Source organism: Bos mutus, chromosome 4, assembly GCF_027580195.1.
Source record: "Bos mutus isolate GX-2022 chromosome 4, NWIPB_WYAK_1.1, whole genome shotgun sequence".
Classification (NCBI taxonomy): domain Eukaryota; kingdom Metazoa; phylum Chordata; class Mammalia; order Artiodactyla; family Bovidae; genus Bos; species Bos mutus.
This window is the reverse complement of record NC_091620.1, coordinates 18,496,703-18,515,196: the sequence shown is the minus strand read 5'-3', so window position 1 is coordinate 18,515,196 and position 18,494 is coordinate 18,496,703. Positions and strand designations below refer to the sequence as shown.

The 18,494-nt window shown below is 38.2% G+C and overlaps 1 protein-coding gene across 1 annotated transcript in view; it reads left to right on the top strand.

Moving 5' to 3' along the window:
• The window catches only part of MGAM2 (maltase-glucoamylase 2 (putative)), a 97,174-nt gene extending 81,552 nt beyond the window's left edge, over positions 1-15,622 (top strand). Inside the window, exons 47-50 of the mRNA XM_070368840.1 lie at positions 10,886-11,059; positions 11,405-11,717; positions 11,838-12,646; positions 15,605-15,622. Of these exons, the coding sequence (XP_070224941.1) occupies positions 10,886-11,059; positions 11,405-11,717; positions 11,838-12,646; positions 15,605-15,622 (1,314 nt within the window). The remainder of the gene's footprint in view (positions 1-10,885; positions 11,060-11,404; positions 11,718-11,837; positions 12,647-15,604) is intronic.
• The last annotated feature ends 2,872 nt before the right edge of the window (positions 15,623-18,494 follow it).

Genomic DNA, 18,494 nt, shown 5'->3' with positions numbered 1-18,494 from the left:
CAATCAAGCATTTGAAATATGGCTATCTTAATTTTAAATATTTAAAAAGATTATAAAATGTCACATTAATATTTTATGTTAAATGTATGTTAAAATAATAATGCTTTAAATGTGTGTTAGTCACTCAGTCATGTCCAAATCTCTGTGACCCCATGGACGGTAGCTTGCCAGGCTCCTCTGTCCATGGGATTTCCCAGGCAATAATACTGGAATGGGTAATCATTCCCTCCTCCAGGGAATCTTCCTGACCCAGGGATCATACCTGGGTCTCCCTCATTACAGGCATATTCTTTACCATCTGAGCCACCAGGGAAGCCCACTATTTTGGATGTATTGGGTTAAAGAAAACATCATCAAAGCATTTTTTCCTTTTTCTCTTGTTAAATTACATATGTGGTTTGCATTATAGTCTATAAGACAGCATGGACTTTCTATTCCAAAAAAAAAACAAAATAAAAAACTCAAAACCTTAGTGGTATGCAACAATAAATACTTATTTAGTTCATTACCTAACTCTTAGCTCCTTTTAGCTAAACTGTTTTCTTACTGTTATTGCATCACACTATGTATTTTTTTAAACACATGTATCAAATTATCTTCATAGACATTGTTATTGGGTCATGGTGTTGACATCCTGTGTTTGCCCTTCTGAAACAAAATGCAAGACTTTGTATACTAATTAAGCATGTAACTTCTCTGTTCTTAGTTTAAGAAAAGATTATATCATTTTCCTCTGAAAATATTGCTTTTTTTTTTTCCATTTCAATTTTTTTTTTCTTTTTTTAAAAGAAAATCCATCCTGAACCCTCCTCCCTCCTCCCTCCCCATACCATCCCTCTGGGTCGTCCCAGTGCATCAGTCCCAAGCATCCAGCATCGTGCATTGAACCTGGACTGGCATCTCGTTTCATACATGACATTTCACATGTTTCAATGCCATTCTCCCAAATCTTGCCACCCTCTCCCTCTCCCACAGAGTCCATAAGCCTGTTCTATACATCAGTGTCTCTTTTGCTGTCTCGTATACAGGGTTATCGTTACCATCTTTCTAAATTCCATATATATGCATTAGTATACTGTATTGGTGTTTGTCCTTCTGGCTTACTTCACTCTGTATAATAGGCTCCAGTTTCATCCACCTCATTAGAACTGATTCAAATGTATTCTTTTTAATGGCTGAGTAATACTCCATTGTGTATATGTACCACAGCTTTCTTATCCATTCATCTGCTGATGGACATCTAGGTTGCTTCCATGTCCTGGCTATTATAAACAGTGCTGCGATGAACATTGGGGTACACGTGTCTCTTTCCCTTCTGGTTTCCTCAGTGTGTATGCCCAGCAGTGGGATTGCTGGATCATAAGGCAGTTCTATTTCCAGTTTTAAGGAATCTCACACTGTTCTCCATAGTGGCTGTACTAGTTTGCATTCCCACCAACAGTGTAAGAGGGTTCCCTTTTCTCCACACCCTCTCCAGCATTTATTATTTGTAGACTTTTGGATCGAAGCCATTCTGACTGGTGTGAAATGGTATCTCATAGTGGTTTTGATTTGCATTTCTCTGATAATGAGTGATGTTGAGCATCTTTTCATGTGTTTGTTAGCCATCTGTATGTCTTCTTTGGAGAAATGTCTATTTAGATCTTTGGCCCATTTTTGATTGGGTCATTTATTTTTCTGGAGTTGAGCTGGAGGAGTTGCTTGTATATTTTTGAGATTAGTTGTTTGTCGGTTGCTTCATTTGCTATTATTTTCTCCCATTCTGAAGGCTGTCTTTTCACCTTGCTAATAGTTTCCTTTGATGTGCAGAAGCTTTTAAGGTTAATTAGGTCCCATTTGTTTATTTTTGCTTTTATTTCCAATATTCTGGGAGGTGGGTCATAGAGGATCCTGCTGTGACGTATGTCAGAGAGTGTTTTGCCTATGTTCTCCTCTAGGAGTTTTATAGTTTCTGGTCTTACGTTGAGATCTTTAATCCATTTTGAGTTTATTTTTGTATATGGTGTTAGAAAGTGTTCTAGTTTCATTCTTTTACAAGTGGTTGACCAGATTTCCCAGCACCACTTGTTAAAGAGATTGTCTTTAATCCATTGTATATTCTTGCCTCCTTTGTCAAAGATAAGGTGTCCACATGTGCGTGGATTTATCTCTGGGCTTTCTATTTTGTTCCATTGATCTATATTTCTGTCTTTGTGCCAGTACTATACTGTCTTGATAACTGTGGCTTTGTAGTAGAGCCTGAAGTCAGGTAGGTTGATTCCTCCAGTTCCATTTTTCTTTCTCAAGATCGCTTTGGCTATTCGAGGTTTTTTGTATTTCCATACAAATTGTGAAATTATTTGTTCTAGCTCTGTGAAGAATACTGTTGGTAGCTTGATAGGGATTGCATTGAATCTATAAATTGCTTTGGGTAGTATACTCATTTTCACTATATTGATTCTTCCAATCCATGAACATGGTATATTTCTCCATCTATTAGTGTCCTCTTTGATTTCTTTCACCAGTGTTTTATAGTTTTCTATATATAGGTCTTTAGTTTCTTTAGGTAGATATATTCCTAAGTATTTTATTCTTTTCGTTGCAATGGTGAATGGAATTGTTTCCTTAATTTCTCTTTCTGTTTTCTCATTATTAGTGTATAGGAATGCAAGGGATTTCTGTGTGTTGATTTTATATCCTGCAACTTTACTATAATCATTGATTAATTCTAGTAATTTTCTGGTGGAGTCTTTAGGGTTTTCTATGTAGAGGATCATGTCATCTGCAAATAGTGAGAGTTTTACTTCTTCTTTTCCAATTTGGATTCCTTTTATTTCTTTTTCTGCTCTGATTGCTGTGGCCAAAACTTCCAAAACGATGTTGAATAGTAATGGTGAAAGTGGGCACCCTTGTCTTGTTCCTGACTTTAGAGGAGATGCTTTCAATTTTTCACTATTGAGGATAATGTTTGCTGTGGGTTTGTCATATATAGCTTTTATTATGTTGAGGTATGTTCCTTCTATTCCTGCTTTCTGGAGAGTTTTTATCATAAATGGGTGTTGAATTTTGTCAAAGGCTTTCTCTGCATCTATTGAGATAATCATATGGTTTTTATTTTTCAATTTGTTAATGTGGTGTATTACATTGATTGATTTGCGGATATTGAAGAATCCTTGCATCCCTGGGATAAAGCCCACTTGGTCATGGTGTATGATCTTTTTAATATGTTGTTGAATTCTGATTGCTAGAATTTTGTTTAGGATTTTTGCATCTATGTTCATCAGTGATATTGGCCTGTAGTTTTCTTTTTTTGTAGGATCTTTGTCAGGTTTTGGTATTAGGGTGATGGTGGCCTAACAGAGGCAGAAGATAGGGTTAGTGAATTAGAAGATAGAATGGTAGAAATAAATGAATCAGAGAGAATAAAAGAAAAACGAATTAAAAGAAATGAGGACAATCTCAGAGACCTCCAGGACAATATTAAACGCTACAACATTCGAATCATAGGGGTTCCAGAAGAAGAAGACAAAAAGAAAGACCATGAGAAAATACTTGAGGAGATAATAGTGGAAAACTTCCCTAAACTGGGGAAGGAAATAATCACCCAAGTCCAAGAAACCCAGAGAATCCCAGACAGGATAAACCCAAGGCGAAACACCCCAAGACACATATTAATCAAATTAACAAAGATCAAACACAAAGAACAAATATTAAAAGCAGCAAGGGAAAAACAACAAATAACACACAAGGGAATTCCCATAAGGATAACAGCTGATCTTTCAATAGAAACTCTTCAAGCCAGGAGGGAATGGCAAGACATACTTAAAATGATGAAAGAAAATAACCTACAGCCCAGATTATTGTACCCAGCAAGGATTTCATTCAAGTATGAAGGAGAAATCAAAAGCTTCTCAGACAAGCAAAAGCTGAGAGAATTCTGCACCACCAAAACAGCTCTCCAACAAATACTAAAGGATATTCTCTAGACAGGAAACACAAAAATGGTGTATAAATTCGAACCCCAAACAATAAAGTAAATGGCAATGGGATCATACTTATCAGTAATTACCTTAAACGTAAATGGGTTGAATGCCCCAACCAAAAGACAAAGACTGGCTGAATGGATACAAAAACAAGACCCCTACATATGTTGTCTACAGGAGACCCACCTCAAAACAGGGGACACATACAGACTGAAAATATTGCTTTTTAATGAAGCTGTTCATCCAGAAGTCCTGGATTTTAGTTCTCTTCCTACTGCTAAATAGTTATTTAAGCTAGGGAAGATAGTTCTCCTGTTTCTTGATTATAACATACTAGGTTTCTCATAAATGTTAATATCTTCTAATGTTAAAATTCCATTCTTCTGTTATTCCAAGGTAGTGATAAATGGATTCTTATTTCTATGTGATGTTTGATGCAGTTTTTCCTAAGGATCAGTGCTTTGACATGAAAGAGAGCTTCCCCTGGGAGTAATTTTTATCAGTGGTGTTCTGGCTGGTATGAGGTTATGGGGGTTGGTGGCTGATTTGCAGCATTTGTTAATTTCTGTGTGCGAAATCTCCCATCACGTTAGTCAATTTCAAGCTATCAACTGGCTTTCAAAATCCCAGACAACTTAAAAATAGGCTCTCCTAAATCATAAGAGTTAGCTCCAAAACATCCATTTACTTCATGTTATATTCCTTTTTCTTAATTTTCTCTTGATTCTTGTTGCTCAATCAGTCACAAAAGTCTGGTTAATTCTCCATAATGCCAACTGAACATCATTTTCTTTCTACTGTTGCTATCAGAGTCTAGGAGTTTATAGTTTCACTCTACTGCAGCTGTCTCCTTAACTGATTGCATCAAGTCATCATCTTACGTACTTAACCAGTAATTTCTCTGCTTAGTGCCAGCTACAGAAGCCAATGAACTCAGCGCCTTTGTTCTCTGCCTTTGTCAGGAGTATCTCTGCCTCCCTCCACCCCATTCCCTTTCCTGTTCATTTTGTCTTCATCAGCTCTATCCATCCTCCCAGGACTTCTCACATTCCACGTCTTTCCTAAGTCCTTTCTTGACAACCCTATTCCCATGGTGATTCTTTTTTTCTTTTAACACCCATAACAAATATTCATAATGATTTTCATTTAGGCTTTAATCTTCCAACATCGCATGACTTCACTCACTAATATTATTGTAACCCTTGTGTTGATACTTAAAATAGTTCATAATTTAGATTTGTTGCAAACCGTCCTTAGTCTATGCTAAAGTCTTTGACTGTGTGGATCATAACAAACTATGGGAAAATTCTTTAAGACTTGGGAATACCAGACCACCTGACCTGCCTCTTGAGAAATCTGTATGCAGGTCAAGAAGCAACAGTTAGAACCAGGCATGGAACAACAGACTGGTTCCAAATTGGGAAAGGAGTATGTCAAGGCTGTATACTGTCACCCTGCTTATTTAACTTATGTGCAGAGTCAGATCAGATCAGATCAGATCAGTCGCTCAGTCGTGTCCGACTCTTTGTGACCCCATGAATTGCAGCACGCCAGGCCTCCCTGTCCATCACCAACTCCCAGAGTTCACTCAGACTCACGTCCATCGAGTCAGTGATGCCATCCAGCCATCTCATCCTCTGTCATCCCCTTCTCCTCTTGCCCCCAATCCTTCCCAGCATCAGAGTCTTTTCCAATGAGTCAACTCTTCACCTGAGGTGGCCAAAGTACTGGAGTTTCAGCTTTAGCATCATTCCTTCCAAAGAAATCCCAGGGCTGATCTCCTTTAGAATGGACTGGTTGGATCTCCTTGCAGTCCAAGGGACTTGGAAGTTTTGGCCACAGCAATCAGAGCAGAAAAAGAAATAAAAGGAATCCAAGTTGGAAAAGAAGAAGTAAAACTCTCACTATTTGCAGATGACATGATCCTCTACATAGAAAACCCTAAAGACTCCACCAGAAAATTACTAGAACTAATCAATGACTATAGTAAAGTTGCAGGATATAAAATCAACACACAGAAATCCCTTGCATTCCTATACACTAATAATGAGAAAACAGAAAGAAATTAAAGAAACAATTCCATTCACCATTGCAACGAAAAGAATAAAATACTTAGGAATATATCTACCTAAAGAAACTAAAGACCTATATATAGAAAACTATAAAACACTGGTGAAAGAAATCAAAGAGGACACTAATAGATGGAGAAATATACCATGTTCATGGATTGGAAGAATCAATATAGTGAAAATGAGTATACTACCCAAAGCAATTTATAGATTCAATGCAATCCCTATCAAGCTACCAACAGTATTCTTCACAGAGCTAGAACAAATAATTTCACAATTTGTATGGAAATACAAAAAACCTCGAATAGCCAAAGCAATCTTGAGAAAGAAGAATGGAACTGGAGGAATCAACCTACCTGACTTCAGGCTCTACTACAAAGCCACAGTTATCAAGACAGTATAGTACTGGCACAAAGACAGAAATATAGATCAATGGAACAAAATAGAAAGCCCAGAGATAAATCCACGCACATATGGACACCTTATCTTTGACAAAGGAAACAAGAATATACAATGGATTAAAGACAATCTCTTTAACAAGTGGTGCTGGGAAATCTGGTCAACCACTTGTAAAAGAATGAAACTAGAACACTTTCTAACACCATATACAAAAATAAACTCAAAATGGATTAAAGATCTCAACATAAGACCAGAAACTATAAAACTCCTAGAGGAGAACATAGGCAAGACACTCTCTGACATACGTCACAGCAGGATCCTCTATGACCCACCTCCCAGAATATTGGAAATAAAAGCAAAAATAAACAAATGGGACCTAATTAACCTTAAAAGCTTCTGCACATCAAAGGAAACTATTAGCAAGGTGAAAAGACAGCCTTCAGAATGGGAGAAAATAATAGCAAATGAAGCAACCGACAAACAACTAATCTCAAAAATATACAAGCAACTCCTACAGCTCAACTCCAGAAAAATAAATGACCCAATCAAAAAATGGGCCAAAGAACTAAATAGACATTTCTCCAAAGAAGACATACAGAGGGCTAACAAACACATGAAAAGATGCTCAACGTCACTCATTATCAGAGAAATGCAAATCAAAACTACTATGAGGTACCATTTCACACCAGTCAGAATGGCTGAGATCCAAAAGTCTACAAATAATAAATGCTGGAGAGGGTGTGGAGAAAAGGGAACCCTCTTACACTGTTGGTGGGAATGCAAACTAGTACAGCCACTCTGGAGAACAGTGTGGAGATTCCTTAAAAAACTGGAAATAGAACTGCCTTATGATCCAGCAATCCCACTGCTGGGCATACACACTGAGGAAACCAGAAGGGAAAGAGACACGTGTACCCCAATGTTCATCGCAGCACTGTTTATAATAGCCAGGACATGGAAGCAACCTAGATGTCCATCAGCAGATGAATGGATAAGAAAGCTGTGGTACATATACACAATGGAGTACTACTCAGCCATTAAAAAGAAAACATTTGAATCAGTTCTAATGAGGTGGATGAAACTGGAGCCTATTATACAGAGTGAAGTAAGCCAGAAGAAAAAACACCAATACAGTATAATAACACATATATATGGAATTTAGAAAGATGGAAACAATAACCCTGTGTAGGAGACAGCAAAAGAGACACTGATGTATAGATCAGTCTTATGGACTCTGTGGGAGAGGGAGAGGGTGGGAAGATTTGGGAGAATGGCATTGAAACATGTAAAATATCATGTATGAAACAAGATGCCAGTCCAGGTTCGATGCACAATACTGGATGCTTGGGGCTAGTGCACTGGGATGACCCAGAGGTATGGTATGGGGAGGGAGGAAGGAGGAGGGTTCAGGATGGGGAACACATGTGTACCTGTGGCAGATTCATTTTGATATTTGGCAAAACTAATACAATTATGTAAAGTTTAAAAATAAAATAAAATTAAATTTAAAAAAATTAAATTAAACCTCAAAAAAAAAAAAAAGAAACACACTTCATTCTGAAGGAGGAAACAGACAGAGCTGGACTCCATCTTAGGCCAGGCTGCGACCATTAGGCTACACGCATGGTCACCCTCCCAAAGGACTCTGAACTTTGTGCCCCGTGTCTATAGAAGTGGCATACCAGTGGAAAACCAGACCCCCCCATAAAAGAGTGTCAGGACTTGTACTTGGACTCTCTGTTGCCTAAAAGAATATGCTAATTAACTCTGTAACAGAACAAAGTGGTAAATTCCATTATGTTCATCGGGATATGACCACAGGCGTATTGATAAATGTCCACTGTTCATCTAGTCTTGTGACACATGAATCATGGGTTACCTTTGATCATATCTCTCTTTCACCCTGTCCAGACTAGTTTCAAGGAATTTGGGGAGGTGGATTTGAGCAAGTACAATTAGGGTATATAAGGTTTTCACAAAAACTGGTTGGGGTCCTTGGCTAAGAGGAGACTCTGCCTTGGGCCCGCCGGTGTAATAAACCGCACTCCACTAAAAAAAAAAAAAAAGAGTCTTCTCCAACACCACAGTTCAAAAGCATCAATTCTTCGGCGCTCAGCCTTCTTCACAGTCCAACTCTCACATCCGTACATGACCACAGGAAAAACCATAGCCTTGACTAGACGAACCTTTGTTGGCAAAGTAATGTCTCTGCTTTTGAATATGCTATCTAGGTTGGTCATAACTTTCCTTCCAAGGAGTAAGCGTCTTTTAATTTCATGGCTGCAGTCACCATCTGCAGTGATTTTGGAGCCCAGAAAAATAAAGTCTGACACTGTTTCCACTGTTTCCCCATCTATTTCCCATGAAGTGATGGGACCGGATGCCATGATCTTCCTTTTCTGAATGTTGAGCTTTAAGCCAACTTTTTCATTCTCCACTTTCACTTTCATCAAGAGGCTTTTGAGTTCCTCTTCACTTTCTGCCATAAGGGTGGTGTCATCTGCATATCTGAGGTTATTGATATTTTTCCCGGCAACCTTGATTCCAGCTTGTGCTTCTTCCAGTCCAGCGTTTCTCATGATGTACTCTGCATATAAGTTAAATAAACAGGATGACAATATACAGCCTTGACGTACTCCTTTTCCTATTTGGAACCAGTCTGTTGTTCCATGTCCAGTTCAAACTGTTGCTTCCTGACCTGCATACAAATTTCTCAAGAGGCAGATCAGGTGGTCTGGTATTCCCATCTCTTTCAGAATTTTCCACAGTTTATTGTGATCCACACAGTCAAAGGCTTTGGCATAGTCAATAAAGCAGAAATAGATGTTTTTCTGGAACTCTATTGCTTTTTCCACGATCCAGCGGATATTGGCAATTTGATCTCTGGTTCCTCTGCCTTTTCTAAAACCAGCTTGAACATCAGGAAGCTCACGGTTCACATATTGCTGAAGCCTGGCTTGGAGAATTTTGAGCATTACTTTACTAGTGTGTGAGATGAGTGCAATTGTGCAGTAGTTTGAGCATTCTTTGGCATTGCCTTTCTTTGGGATTGGAATGAAAACTGACCTTTTCTAGTCCTGTGGCCACTGCTGAGTTTTCCAAATTTGCTGGCATATTGAGTGCAGCACTTTCACAGCATCATCTTTCAGGATTTGTTGGCAAAGTATGTGCAGAGTACATCATGCTAAATGCAGGGCTGGATGAAGCTCAAACTGGAATCAAGATTGCTGGGGGAAATATCAATAACCTCAGATATGCAGATGACACCACCCTTATGGCAGAAAAAGAAGAAGAACTAAGGAGCCTCTTGATGAAAATGACAGAGGAGAGGGAAACAGCTGGCTTAAAACTGAACATTCAGAAAACTAAGATCATGCCATCCGGTCCCATCACTTCATGCCAAATAGATGGGGAAACAATGGAAACAGTGACAGACTTTATAGTTTTGGGCTCCAAAATCACTGCAGATGATGACTGCAGCCAAGAAATTAAAAGATGCTTGCTCCTTGGAAGAAAAGCTATAACAAACCTAGACAACATACTAAAAAGCAGGGACATTACTTTGCCAACAAAGGTCCATCTAGTCAGAGCTATGGTTTTTCCAGTAGTCAGGTATGGATGTGGAAATTGGAATATAAAGAAAGCTGAGCACCGAAGAATTGATGCTTTTGAATTGTGGTGTTGGAAAAGACTCTTGGGAGTCCCTTGGACAACAAGGAGATCAAACCATTCCATCCTAAAGGAAATCAGTCCTGAATAATCATTGGAAGGACTGATGCTCAAATTGAAGCTCTAATACTTTGACCACCTGATGCCAAGAGCCAACTCACTGGAAAAGACCCTGATGCTAGGAAAGATTGAAGGAAGGGGGAGAAGGGGGTGACAGAGGATGAGATGGTTGGATGGCATCACTGACTCAAAGGACATGAGTTTTAACAAGCTCTGGGAGTTGGTGATGGACAGGGAAGCCTGGCATGCTGCAGTCTATGGGGTTACAAAGAGTCGGACACGAGTGAGTGAGTGAATTGAATGACTGATCCTTAGCCTAGGGACAAGTTGCCATAATCGTTTATTCTTACTGTGCTAAGTCATACAGTGCTATGCACATAAGTTCATCATGATTCCAACCATATAAATGCCTTTAAGCTATATGACCTTGACCTTCTCATTTTCTCTCCCAGAGCCTCAGTTTTCTCATCTGAGAAACAGACATAGGGATTCTTTCTTTTCAAAATCATTGTAAGAATTAGTAATAATGTAGGTAAAAAAACTTTCATAATGTTGACACACAAACCTGTTTTGAGCACCTCAAATTTATTGTCTTAAGTACTCAGGAAGTATGTCTTCATGAAGTATTTAAGAATAAAACCAGCATTTTTGTTAACATTGTAATATAGAATTTAGTCTATTACCAGATGTATTATGTATCTTTTCCTCTTTATACATTCTTTGCAGAGTGTACTGCAAATCCAAATGATACATAATAATTATTTGAGTGACACTAATTCACTGAAAGTTGGATATATTAGAATCTGGGGCATAAACTCTACTGATATAATACAAGTGACTGTCTCCTATGACAATCAACAATTCATGGTGATGAATTTCAAGAGTGACCCTTACAATCAGGTATGTCTTAAAGGAATGTTATCATATCATACAGTAATTTTATTTTTCTGTAAAGTTATTAGCACTATTGTTATATTTACATATACTTGAAAGGTTATATACATTTGCAAATGTTGACTCATATTGTACAGTGCACATTAGTGATCCTTTCAGGAGAGTCCAGGGATCAATGCTCAATGATCTGATGGAATCCTCTCCATATGTTTCCCAAAGAGACTGTGCTGTGTGTTAGATTGGTCTTAATAAGTTGCATTGCACAGTTGTTATACTGTAATGTGAGGTTTAACTTGAATGTGATATTTAACAAATTCTAAAATACCAACTTCATCTCTTCTTTTCTGGCAGACACTAAATATTCAACTGACTGACAAGATTATCAGCCTGGAAAAGTTAACTGAGATTACTTGGATTCACGGTGGTCCTATAGTTTCTACTACAACTATGACGAGTACCTTCCCAATGAGTTCTTTACATCCTCCTACAACTTCTACTACTGCTGCTACTTCTGTTACCACTAGTTCTTCTACTCCAAGTAGCACTAGTACTACTGATAGCAGTAGTGCTGCTCTTCCTATGACAACCACTTCTTTTCCAACAAGTGCCACTGAGGTTTCAACTGGTACTACCGTTCCCAATACCAGTACATCTTTCCCTACAAATACTGCTACTGATAGCACTAGTGTTATTCTTCCCATCACAACCATGCATTACCCGACAAGTGCTACTGAAGTTTCAACTAGTGTTACTGTCCCTAATACCACTATATCTTCCCCTATACATACGACTCTGGATAGCACTGATAGTACTCTTCCTATCACAGACACGCCATACACAACAAGTGCTACTCAAGTTTCAACTAGTACTACTGTCCCTAATGCCACTATATCTTCCCCTATAAATACTACTACTCATAGCACTAATGTTACTCTTCCAGTCACAACCATGCCTTACCTAACAAGTACTGCTGAAGTTTCAACGAGTACTACTGTCCCTAATGCCACTATATCTTCCCCTATAAATACTACTACTCATAGCACTAATGTTACTCTTCCAGTCACAACCATGCCTTACCTAACAAGTACTGCTGAAGTTTCAACGAGTACTACTGTCCCTAATGCCACTATATCTTCCCCTATAAATACTACTACTGATAGCACTAATGTTACTCTTCCAGTCACAACCATGTCTTACATAACAACTACTGCTGAAGTTTCAACGAGTACTACTGTCCCTAATGCCACTATATCTTCCCCTATAAATACTACTACTCATAGCACTAATGTTACTCTTCCAGTCACAACCATGCCTTACATAACAACTACTGCTGAAGTTTCAATGAGTACTACTGTCCCTAATGCCACTATATCTTCCCCTATAAATACTACTACTCATAGCACTAATGTTACTCTTCCAGTCACAACCATGTCTTACATAACAACTACTGCTGAAGTTTCAACGAGTACTACTGTCCCTAATGCCACTATATCTTCCCCTATAAATACTACTACTCATAGCACTAATGTTACTCTTCCAGTCACAACCATGCCTTACATAACAACTACTGCTGAAGTTTCAATGAGTACTACTGTCCCTAATGCCACTATATCTTCCCCTATAAATACTACTACTCATAGCACTAATGTTACTCTTCCAGTCACAACCATGCCTTACATAACAACTACTGCTGAAGTTTCAACTAGTACTACTGTCCCTAATGCCACTGTATCTTCCCCTATAAATACTACTGCTGATAGCACTAATGTTACTCTTCCAGTCACAACCATGCCTTATACAACAAGTACTGCTGAAGTTTCAACTACTACTACTTTCCTTAATGCCACTATATCTTCTCCTATTTATACTACTCTGGATAGCACTAATGTTACTCTTCATATCACGGACACCCCATACACAACAAGTGCTACTCAAGTTTCAACTAGTACTACTGTCCCTAATGCCACTATATCTTCCCCTATAAATACTTCTATGGATAGCACAGATATTACTCTTCCTATCACGGACATGCCATACACAACAAGTGCTACTCAAGTTTCAGCTAGTACTACTGTCCTTAATGCCACTATATCTTCCCCTATTAATACTACGACCGATAGCACTATTCTTACTCTTTCTGTCACAACCATGCTTTACCCAACAAGTGCTACTGAAGTTTCAACTAGTACTACTGTCCCTAATGCCACTATATCTTCCCCTATAAATACTACTACTGATGGCACTAATGTTACTCTTCCAGTCACAGACATGCTATACACAACAAGTGCTTCTCAAGTTTCAACAAGTACTACTGTCCCTAATGCCACTATATCTTCCCCTATAAATACTGCTACTGGTACCACTGATATTACTTTTCCTATCACGGACACGCCATACACAACAACTGCTTCTCAAGTTTCAACAAGTACTACTGTCCCTAATGCCACTATATCTTCCCCTATAAATACTACTACTGATACCACTGATATTACTCTTCCTATCACGGACACGCCATACACAACAAGTGCTACTCAAGTTTCAACTAGTACTACTGTCCCTAATGCCACTATATCTTCCCCTATAAATACTACTATGGATAGCACAGATATTACTCTTCCTATCACAGACATGCCATACACAACAAGTGCTACTCAAGTTTCAGCTAGTACTACTGTCCTTAATGCCACTATATCTTCCCCTATTAATACTACGACCGATAGCACTATTCTTACTCTTTCTGTCACAACCATGCTTTACCCAACAAGTGCTACTGAAGTTTCAACTAGTACTACTGTCCCTAATGCCACTATATCTTCCCCTATAAATACTACTACTGATGGCACTAATGTTACTCTTCCAGTCACAGACATGCTATACACAACAAGTGCTTCTCAAGTTTCAACAAGTACTACTGTCCCTAATGCCACTATATCTTCCCCTATAAATACTACTACTGGTACCACTGATATTACTTTTCCTATCACGGACACGCCATACACAACAACTGCTTCTCAAGTTTCAACAAGTACTACTGTCCCTAATGCCACTATATCTTCCCCTATAAATACTACTACTGATACCACTGATATTACTCTTCCTATCACGGACACGCCATACACAACAAGTGCTACTCAAATTTCAACTAGTACTACTGTCCCTAATGCCACTATATCTTCCCCTATAAATACTACTACTGATAGCACTAATGTTACTCTTCCAGTCACAACCATGCCTTATACAACAAGTACTGCTGAAGTTTCAACTACTACTACTTTCCCTAATGCTACTATGTCTTCCCCTATAAATGCTTCTATGGATAGCACTGACATCACTCTTCCTATCACAGACACGCCATACACAAGTGCTACTCAAGTTTCAGCTAGTACTACTGCCTCTAATAATACCACTATATCTTCCACTATAAATACTACTATTGATAGCACTAATGTTACTCTTCCGGTCACAACCATGCCTTTCCCAACAAGTAGTACTGAAGTTTCAACTAGTACTGCTGTCTCTAATACTACTGTATCTTCCCCTACAAACAGTACTGTCTAGCACTAATAGTTTTCTTCCTGTCACAATCATGCCTTTCCCAGCAAGTGCTATTGAAGTTATTAACACTAATGTTCCTAATTCTACTGTGCCTTTCCCTGCAAATACTACTACTGCTAGAACTAGTGCTACTCTTTCTATCACAGCTACTTCTTTCCCACAAGTACTACTGATACTAGCACTGGTACTACTCTCTTATTACCACTACTCATTCTTCAACAAATACTACTGCTACTAGCACTAATAACACTCACCCATTACCACTGTATTCCTACAGATACTGCTGCTGATACTACTAGCAATAGTTTTCTATTGTGACTAGTTTCTCTGAAAGTATTTATGATAAGAACACTACTTTTGCTACAGTAACCTCTCCTCCTACAGTAACCACTTCTCCAACTGCCAGCCTTGGTAATGATGCTCTGATTACAAATTATCCTTCCCCTACAACATCTGGGGACAATAGTACTAGTAATGCTTTTTCTACAATGACTACTTACCCTTCATAAACTCTTGCCGTTTGCACTAATACTCCTTCTCCTGTGACTACTTTTTTTCTGTATGTAGGGGGGCTGCCAGCAATGGTAATATAATTCCTGATGAGTACTCTTTCTTCTCCAAGTACTGATGCTATTAGTACTTATTTATGAGATAATACTAGATTGTTGCTGTTCCCTCTAATGGTTGAATTAACTTACAAAGTGCTAACTCTTCTACAGACCAGAAATCACCCAGACAGAGATAAGTGTGTAAAGATATGACATAGGGGAGACAATCTCTACCCTGGGATCAGAGTTCATAGTTTTGTTTGCTTTGTCTTCTTCTTACCAGCTTTTCCCTTCTTGTTTTACTATCTAGACTCTCCTTCAGTGTGCTAAGACTTTCAGCATGTTCTTGGACTTTCATACCCACAATCACCATTTATTCCTGGTCTATTATTTTCTAAGATCACCCCTGTGCATAGGCTCATGGTCATAACCAAATATTGCCATTTAGGTGCTATTGAAGGCTTAACCCTAGGACAGTATTTTGAAAATGTAGTTTGGGGAACCAGGGGAGACCCCAGAACTCTTTCTGGGGTCTACAAGGTCAAGCCTCTTCTCACATAAATACTCTGTTGTTTTTGACATTTTCACTCATCCTCTCATTGATATACAGTGCCACTTTCCAGAGACTGTGCTCTGTGGTGTCACAATAGATGAATACGGAAACTGATGCAGGAATCCAGCTGTCTTCTATTAAGCCAGACATTAAACAGATTTACAAATTATACAACAATGTCATTCTTCTCACTAACTGTTTTTGCTTTGGAAAATATAGTGGTCTTTCATTAAAAATATATTATTTATGTCAACATGTATTTGATATATTGTTATTTTTAATGAATGAAGAAATAAATATTTCACAAAACATTTTACAAATGACTCCATTTTTCTTAATGCAGCAAATGTTTGGAGATATAATCCACCCAAACAAAGCACAGGGTCTTCACTAAATTTGAAAGTAAAGAGATCCTGAGACCAAGAAGTTTGAGAATCACTTCTCTAGGACAATAGTGTCCCAGCTTCACTGTCGGGTCCTGGTCACACATAGTGTGAAAACAAAACCAAGCAAAACTCATCATTCTAAACTGTGTCAAGGGATTTGCTCCCAGGCTCCCTCACGTGTATGTTTATTGAGGGAGCTCCAAGACATTTCTCTTGTTGGCACCATGAAACCTGATCCTGGACAAAGAGCTCTGTGTCCCATGGCATACAGGACCCTATGGCCAGGCTGCCACACGGGGCAGATTCATTGGCCAAAGGCCTCACTTTTTTTTTTGAAGCCCTTGGGACTTGAAAGAGGAATTTGTTCAAACAACCATAGTTCTCTAGTTACTGGACTTCAATCCCATTGTGTATATAAATGGATTGTAATTATAAACATGGAATTTTGAAAAGGTAAGTGCTCCTGAAAAAAGAACAACAGCCAAAACCAACAAATACAGAGCTATATTTAGAACAGACAACCAACAAGTCCTACTGTACAGCAAAGGGAACTCTGCTCAATATTCTTTAATAACCTGAATGGGAAAAGAATTTTAAAAAGAATAGATACATGCATATGTATAATTGAATCACTTTGCACTATACTGGAAATTAACATACTATTGTTAATCAACTAGACTCCAATAAAAAATAAAGTTTTTAATAAAATAAAAAATCATGATCACATAAGCAACAACAACAAAAAACAAAAAAAAAAAAAAAAAAGACAATCTGGCCTTACTTCAGACATTTGAAGAAACTTGAGAATTGAAACTCCAGTCCATGTACAAGATGTGGTCCTGGAACCAGGTTCAGAAAGCTGGGAGACGCAAGGGGTGAAAAGGCATTAGCTTGCTGCTTCTGAGCCTTAGGCTTTGACGACGCCTTAGTCGTCATGGTCTTAAGATGACACCTATGCTTACTTCTAAAATGCACGGAACCCTTCATTGGACCAGTTCTAGAAACACCACCTGTACAGACTGGTCCAGGGACGACTGCTTCAGGTGGACACCACTGTCTTTTACTTGTCTCAGTTTCCTCATCTACAAGGTTGAGTCAACATTGGAAATGCATTTTCATTCTGTAACACACTATACAAAGTTTTATTATGATGATTATATAATCCCTTGAGTCTTCTTATATCTATTTAAACTTTTTCTCACAGTAGTCAAAATCTCTTGCTTAGAAAAGCTGGCATTTTTCTAAATTGAATTTTTTTCTAGCTAACGCTTTATGTGTCTTTAAAATTTTCTTTTGCTCCATTTTCATACTCTCTTTGTGTAGATCTCATGCTTATTTCTTTTTTTAAAAATTAACATTTTTGTTTTGAAATAAGCTTGGAGAAAAGTTGCAAAAATAGCTAAAGACCTTCACTATCCTCTTCACCCGGTTTTCCCAAATATCATCCACAAATTGTAAATTATGTACCATGTTTACTCTCTCTCACACACACACATACTTAGACACACACACACCTGTGTAATTTGAGAGTTGTAGACACAATGTCTCAACATCACAAAATGCTTTGGTATAAATTTCCTAAAACACAAGGACATATTCTCACATAATCACAATACAATCAGACAAGTCAGAAGGTTGATATTCATACAGTGCCACCATATGATGCAGAGACATTAGTCAAATTTTGCCAATCACCCCAATAATGTTCTTTATAAAGAACACTACACACGGACTTCCCTGGCGGTCCAGTGGGTGTCCACTGACGTGGACATGGGTTCAATCCCTGGTTGGGAAACTAAGATCCTGCATGTCTTGTGGCACAGCCAAAAACATTTTGAAAAAGAAAGGAAAAAAACCTAAACAAGAATAATGACAAGGCACACATGTTGCATTTGCCTAATAGAATTTTTTTTGTTTTTCAGTCTTCTCTACTGTGGAACTATTCATCAGCCCCTCTTTTTCTTCTTTGATTTTGATGATTACAAGTCAGATCTTTGTAGAATATTCCTCACTGGGGGTTTGTCTAATACTTTCTCATGATTATATTGAGGTTGTATATTTCTTGGACAGATATAACATAGGATTGATGTTATGTCCTTGCTGGTATTCCTGTCAGGAGGTAAGTGATGTTTGTCCATGATTGGTGATGCCAGCTGGCTGACTTGGTGGAAGTGGTGACTCTCAGTCCTCTCCATGGGAAAGTTACAACTTTTTCTCATCATAATGAATAGCTATATTATGTGGAGATACTTTGAGGCTATGTAGCTATCTGGTTCCTCTTCTAGTAGTTTTTATCACCATCTATTGATGATTCTTATCTGATTCAATTATTACTATGAATTTATTAAATGGTGATTTTCTAACTTCACATTTTTTTCTGTATTTGTTACTTGGCATTA